General features: G+C 41.8%; 1 protein-coding gene across 1 annotated transcript; it reads right to left on the bottom strand.

Moving 5' to 3' along the window:
- Positions 1-1,618: 1,618 nt before the first annotated feature.
- LOC121846087 (keratin, type I cytoskeletal 13-like) lies at positions 1,619-7,798 on the bottom strand (the record flags this gene model as incomplete). Its single annotated transcript, XM_042318874.1, has 4 exons — positions 7,277-7,798; positions 4,643-4,725; positions 1,758-1,914; positions 1,619-1,636 (listed from the first exon to the last, which is right to left on the bottom strand). Coding segments are annotated over exons 1-4 (780 nt in total), but the record flags the coding sequence as incomplete, so codon positions are not given.
- Between the last annotated feature and the right edge of the window lie 266 nt (positions 7,799-8,064).

The raw sequence follows: 8,064 nt of genomic DNA, 5'->3' as shown, positions 1-8,064 counted from the left end.
GCTGCTCTGTAACGCTGCTCTGTAACGCTCCTCTGTAACGCTGCTCTGTAACACTGCTCTGTAACGCTGCTCTGTAACGCTGCTCTGTAACGCTCCTCTGTAACGCTCCTCTGTAACGCTCCTCTGTAACGCTCCTCTGTAGCGCTGCTCTGTAACGCTGTAACGCTCCTCTGTAACGCTGCTCTGTAACGCTGCTCTGTAACGCTGCTCTGTAGCGCTGCTCTGTAACGCTGTAACGCTCCTCTGTAATGCTCCTCTGTAACTCTGCTCTGTAACACTGCTCTGTAACGCTCCTCTGTAACGCTGCTCTGTAATGCTGCTCTGTAACGCTCCTCTGTAACGCTCCTCTGTAACACTCCTCTGTAACGCCGCTCTGTAACGCTCCTCTGTAACGCTCCTCTGTAACGCTCCTCTGTAACTCTGCTCTGTAGCGCTGCTCTGTAACGCTGTAACGCTGTAACGCTCCGCTGTAACGCTGCTCTGTAACGCTGCTCTGTAACGCTCCTCTGTAACGCTCCTCTGTAACGCCGCTCTGTAACGCTCCTCTGTAACGCTCCTCTGTAACGCTCCTCTGTAACGCTCCTCTGTAACGCCGCTCTGTAACGCTCCTCTGTAATGCTGCTCTGTAACGCTCCTCTGTAACGCTGTTCTGTAACGCTCCTCTGTAACGCTCCTTGGATTGAATCCCTAATCAGTGTTTGTGATTGATTCAGTATCGAGGTATGGTGACTGTACCTGGTAGTCCTGGCTCTGCTCAGTGGTGCTGGCCCTTATGGAGGTCAGTTCTCCCTCCAGGCCCATCACCTTGCCACTATACCCAGATAGACGTTGCTGGAACTGGGACTGAACCTCCAACAGCCTGGCCTCTAGGTTCGCCATCTGGAGGAGGGCCGGGTGGGGGACAAACACAGAGAGAGAGACACAAAGGGAACACACATACAGACGCACACACACACACGGAAGACACACACACACACATTTAGCATGATAGGTATTGGAAATGGGGACATTTGGGGAGTATAGTGAGTGAGCAGGCATGGTAGGGTTTGTATAGTGTGTGTGTGTGTGTGTGTGTGTGTGTGTGACCCACCCCCATATGTAGTCCCTGGTATTCCATCTGTAGGGTTTCTATAGTGTGTGTGTGACCCACCCCATACGTAGTCCCTGGTATTCCATCTGTAGGGTCTGGTAGCGGTTCCGTAACTCTGTCATCTCCGACGTGGTCGTCGTGGTCGTCTCCATCACCACTGCCGACTCTGCCTGCTTCATCTCCACCTGACACACACAGAGAGAGACACACGTCACACACACACACACACACACACACACACACAGACAGAGACATGTCACACACACACACACAGAGAGAGACACAAGTCACACACACAGAGAGACATGTCACACACACTCAGCACCTCTGATACATGTTTTAATGTTGGCCTGTGGGTAGTGCCTGCGTTGGCGTGGTAACAGACCTGTTTCATGTACCAGGCCTCGGCCTGTCTGTGGTTTTTCTCCACGGCCGCCTCGTACTCCGACCTGACTTCAGCCAGCATCAGAGACAGGTCCTGGCTCTTAGTAGCCTGGACATCCACGTTCACCTGGCCCGTCATCCCCCACGCATGGACAACAGCTCCTAGAGAGGTCACAGGTTAGGGGTCAGAGGGTGAGATAGACCGAGAGAAACACAGTGGGAGAGAGAGAGAGACAGAGAGAGAAACAGAGAAAGAGAGAGCGAGAAACAGGTGGGCCCTCACCTCTTCATGGCTCTTCGCCATGGAGACCCGTTCGTTCTCGTACCCCTGCAGGTCCTGCATCATGGCTGTGATGTTCATCTCAAACTCCCGCTGCAGGTTCCTCAGACCCCCGATGTCCCCCTCCACACACTGGCGCAAAGACAGCTCATTCTCCCACCTGGCAGAAATACAATGAATAGAGATGACACTATATTAACAGGCCCAGAGAGATGAGTGACAGATCCGTTAGCTCTTTGGGGGTTTAGGCTGGGTATCTGTAAAGCCCTTTAGTGACACCTGCTGATGTAAAAAAGGGCTTTAACTCTACAGGATCGATGGATTAAAAATCCTACAATCTGATTTTCTGGATTTTTTTTCCTCATTTTGTCTGCCATAGTTGAAGTGTACCTATGATGAAAATTACAGGCCTCTCATCTTTTTAAGTGGGAGAACTTGCACAATTGGTGGCTGACTAAATACTTTTTTGCCCCACTGTATCTGATATGGGCAGAAAGCTTAAATTCTTGTTAATCTAACTACAATGTCCAATTTAGAGTAGCTATTACAGTGAAATAATACCATGCTATTGTTTGAGGCGAGTGCACAGTTATGAACTTGAAAATGTATTAATAAACCAATTAGGCACATTTGGGCAGTCTTGATACAACATTTTGAACAGATATGCAATGGTTCATTTGATCAGTATAAAACATTGCAAACGCACTACTGCCATCTACTGGCCAAAATCTAAATTGCGCCTGGGATGGAATAATACATTATGGCCTTTCTCTTGCATTTCAAAGATGATGCTACAAAAAAAATACAAACAACGCATGTTTTTTTCTTTGTATTATCTTTGACCAGATCTAATGAGTTATACTCTCCTACATTAATTTAACATTTCCACAAACTTCAAAGTGTTTCTTTTCAAATGTTATCAAGAATATGCATATCCTTGCTTCAGGGCCTGAGCTACCGGCAGTTAGATTTGGGTATGTCATTTTAGGCGAAAATTGAAAAAAGGGGCGGATCCTTAGGAGGTTGTTTAAGAAATGACTGTGATTGATTGATAACTGCAAGATAAGGCCCAACACTACTAGTTCATAGCCTACACGCTACACACAATGAGCATTTCAACCATAGAAACAGAATCATTGTAGTTCTATTATTTCAACACCGGGTCAGGTGAACTCGATAACTGCCATGGTTTTGTTGTAAGAAATGTATGTTTTGTCTGAGAGTGATAGATAATTAAGAAAATCAGTGGGGTTACAACTACAAGCAAAGACCCTATAGAAGTAGCCTCTGATAACGGTGAGCATTTCATCTCCCGAACCAAAGCTGTTAGCCTGGGCACCTGTCTGTCAGTGCTATCGTTCCACTCCCTGTTTGGAATGTGACACGGCGTAAAAGGAGTGGAATGTTAGCACAAACAGACTGGTACCAAGCTAACAGTTGTGTCTTCTAACTCACGTCCTTGCCATTTCCTGACGACTAATTGTCCAATAGACTTGGTCTGTAGGAGAAGATGAGGATTAAGTAATGGATAGTGTTGTTTGGACTATCTATAGGCTACAACTGATTTAATTATTTTCTTTACTGGTACCTACTTCATTGAGACATAGTGTACATATTGCTGTGTATATATTGTTGATTAATTATATAGGTAACAACTGGTCTCTTCTTCATTGAGACATAGTGTATATATTGTTGATTAATTATATAGGGTACACCTGGTTTTATAGGTACCTACTTCATTGAGACATAGTGTACATATTGCTGTGTATATATTGTTGATTAATTATATAGGTAACAACTGGTCTCTTCTTCATTGAGACATAGTGTATATATTGTTGATTAATTATATAGGTAACAACTGGTCTCTTCTTCATTGAGACATAGTGTATATATTGTTGATTAATTATATAGGTAACAACTGGTATCTATTTAATTGAGACAGTGTATATATTGTTGATTAATTATATAGGTAACAACTGGTATCTATTTAATTGAGACAGTGTATATATTGTTGATTAATTATATAGGTAACAACTGGTATCTACTTCATTGAGACAGTGTATATATTGTTGATTAATTATATAGGTAACAACTGGTATCTACTTCATTGAGACATAGTGTACATATTGCTGTGTATATATTGTTGATTAATTATATAGGTAACAACTGGTATCTATTTAATTGAGACAGTGTATATATTGTTGATTAATTATATAGGTAACAACTGGTATCTACTTCATTGAGACATAGTGTACATATTGTTGTGTATATATTGTTGATTAATTATATAGGTAACAACTGGTATCTACTTCATTGAGACATAGTGTACATATTGTTGTGTATATATTGTTGATTAATTATATAGATAACAACTGGTATCTACTTCATTGAGACAGTGTACATATTGCTGTGTATATATTGTTGATTAATTATATAGGTAACAACTGGTATCTGCTTCATTGAGACATAGTGTATATATTGTTGTGTATATATGGTTGTGTATATATTGTTGATTAATTATATAGGTAACAACTAGTATCTACTTCATTGAGACAGTGTATATATTGTTGATTAATTATATAGGGAACAACTGGTATCTACTTCATTGAGACATAGTGTATATATTGTTGTGTATATATTGTTGATTAATTATATAGGTAACAACTGTGTGAGAATGGTGCATAAAGAACCATTCTCCTCCAGGACATAAAACCTGTTTCACTGTTCAGGATATGTCCACTATGTATCACTGAGACACCTTAATGAAGAAAATAATTCAATCAAGTTTGCATGACAATCTACTCAAAATGTTGCCAAGGACAATAAACTATTCATCCATCCATCCAATCATCCATCCATCCATCCAATCACTCATCCATCCATCCTACTTGACTCTGAAGTCGTCAGCAGTCAGCTTGGCGTTGTCGATCTCCACAGCAATCTGAGTGTTCTGTATCAGGAAACCCATGAGCTGCAGACAGAGACAGAGACAGGAGTCAGACACTGTGTGTGTGTGTGTGTGTGTGTGTGTGTGTGTGTGTGTGTGTGTGTGTGTGTGTGTGTGTGTGTGTGTGTGTGTGTGTGTGTGTGTGTGTGTGTGTGTGTTGTGTGTGTGTGTGTGTGTCCCACAAGCCATTTCACAAATGATGATGCTTTTCAAAACTATCATATCATTTTTTGAGAAATAATTTCCAAAGACGTTTTTAGGGCATGTAGTAAGATATTCAAATAACATACCCATAATGCACTCAATAACATACCCCATAATGCACTCAATAAAGTACCTCATAATGTACTCAATAATCATAATGCACTCAATAACATACCCCATAATGTACTCAATAATATACCCCATAATGCACTCAATAACATACCCCATAATGCACTCAATAACATACCCCATAATGCACTCAATAACATACCTCATAATATACCCAATAACCACAATGCACTCAATAACATACCCCATAATGTACTCAATAAAGTACCTCACAATGTACTCAATAATCATAATGCACTCAATAACATACCCCATAATGTACTCAATAACATACCCCATAATGTACTCAATAATATACCCAATAATGTACTCAATAAAGTACCCCATAATGTACTCAATAACCATAATGTACCCAATGACATACCCCATAATGCACTCAACAACATACCCCATAAGGTACTCAACAACATACCCCATAAGGTACTCAATAACCATAATGTACTCAATAACCATAATGCACTCATTGACATACCTCATAATGCACCCAATGACATACCCCATAATGCACTCAACAACATACCCCATAAGGTACTCAACAACATACCCCATAAGGTACTCAATAACCATAATGTACTCAATAACCATAATGCACTCATTGACATACCTCATAATGCACTCAACAACATACCCAATAATGTACTCAATAAAGTACCTCATAAAGTACTCAATAACCATAATGTACTCAATAACATACCCCATAATGCACTCAACAACATACCCAATAATGTACTCAATAAAGTACCTCATAATGTACTCAATAATCATAATGCACTCAATAACATACCCCATAATGTACTCAATAATATACCCCATAATGCACTCAATAACATACCCCATAATGCACTCAACAACATACCCAATAATGTACTCAATAAAGTACCTCATAATGTACTCAATAATCATAATGCACTCAATAACATACCCCATAATGTACTCAATAACATACCCCATAATGCACTCAATAACATACCTCATAATGCACCCAATAACATAATGCACTCAATAACATACCCCCATAATGCACTCAATAACATACCCCATAATGTACTCAATAATATACCCCATAATGCACTCAATAACATACCCCATAATGCACTCAATAACATACCTCATAATATACCCAATAACCATAATGCACTCAATAACATACCCCATAATGTTCTCAATAACATACCCAATAATGTACTCAATAAAGTACCTCATAATGTACTCAATAATCATAATGCACTCAATAACATACCCCATAATGTACTCAATAACATACCCCATAATGTACTCAATAATATACCCCATAATGTACTCAATAACATACCCAATAATGTACTCAATAACGTACCCCATAATGTACTCAATAATCACAATGCACTCAATAATATACCCCATAATGTACTCAATAATATACCCCATAATGTACTCAATAACATACCCCATAATGCACTCAATAACATACCCCCCATAATGCACTCAATAACATACCCCATAATGCACTCAACAACATACCCCATAATGCACTCAACAGCATACCCCATAAGGTACTCAATAATATACCCCATAATGTACTCAATAACATATAATGTACCCTATAATGTACTCAATAAAGTACCCCATAATGTACTCAATAATCATAATGCACTCAATAACATACCCCATAATGTACTCAATAATATACCCCATAAGGTACTCAATAACCATAATGTACTCAATAACATACCCCATAATGCACTCAACAACATACCCAATAATGTACTCAACGACATACCCCATAATGCACTCAACAACATACCCAATAATGTACTCAACGACATACCCCATAATGCACTCAACGACATACCCCATAATGCACTCAACGACATACCCCATAATGCACTCAACGACATACCCCATAATGCACTCAACGACATACCCCATAATGCACTCAACGATAATGCACTCTACAACATACCCCATAATGCACTCAATGACATATATGACTATAGCAAATATAGATAAGGTCATCTACAATACTGGATATTATTTTAGCAAAAACATCCCAAGACATTTAGCAGTAGGCTCCCACTGGGCACATACTGTCTGTCAATTCAATGTCTGTCCCACATTGGTTCAACTAATTTCATTGAAATGATGTGGGAACAAAGTTGATTGAACCAGTGTGGGATAGTTCTTGTGCGCTTTTACGCACAACTTTTACAATTGGCAAGCTAACTCAGGGAGAGAGACGGAGAGAGAGAGTTTTAACGCCTACCTGCTCCAGGAGTGGTTTGAGTGTTGCGTCGTAGATGGTCAGGTCGTGCGCCTCCACCTTGTTGAAGGTGAAGGTCTTCAGCTTCTCCTCCAGCTGGTGGTTGGTGGCCTCCAGCTGACGAACCTTCTCCATGTAGGTTGCCAGGCGGTCATTCAGGTTGTGCATGTGCTGCTTCTCGTTACCGGCGAACCCGAGGGACGTGTCCTCAACACCTCCACCGTACCCGAAACCTCCTCCTCCACCGCCTCCACCGCCACCGAACATCCCGCTGCCACCGGTGCTCATCCCACTCCCCAGACCTGCCATGTGGCTGGAGGATGACATCCTGAACCCTCCTCCTCCACCGTCTCCAAAGCCCTTCCCGAATCCGACACTAGCGCCTCCTCCTCCGACCCCAATGCCCATTCTGCTCCCGAAGCTGGAGCGCATTGACGAACCCCCGGCGGAGGACAATGCCATCTTCCGGCTCCCGAACCCGGAGAAAGAGTTGGCGGAGAACCGCTGCTTCCCGGACAGACTCATCGATCACCACTACAACAATGACTATGGCCTAGCTGAGAGAAAGAGACTGCCTATCTTTCAGTCTTCTGTCCTCTACCGCTACTGCTGCTTGTGCTGCTGCTGAGGTGGCGAGGGTCTGAAGCGGCTGAGAGAGCCTGTGACCACGGCTACTGTCACCGAGCGTCAAGTGTTAATATCCTGAGTATTAAGTGATGGATATATATATATAGAGCTGCACTGGCTCGCTCTCCACACCCCGGTGAAGCGCAATTGGCCACTGGTAGCCG

The sequence above is a fragment of the Oncorhynchus tshawytscha genome, unplaced genomic scaffold (assembly GCF_018296145.1).
Source record: "Oncorhynchus tshawytscha isolate Ot180627B unplaced genomic scaffold, Otsh_v2.0 Un_contig_447_pilon_pilon, whole genome shotgun sequence".
In the NCBI taxonomy this organism is placed as follows: domain Eukaryota; kingdom Metazoa; phylum Chordata; class Actinopteri; order Salmoniformes; family Salmonidae; genus Oncorhynchus; species Oncorhynchus tshawytscha.
This window is presented reverse-complemented; position numbering and strand designations above follow the sequence as displayed.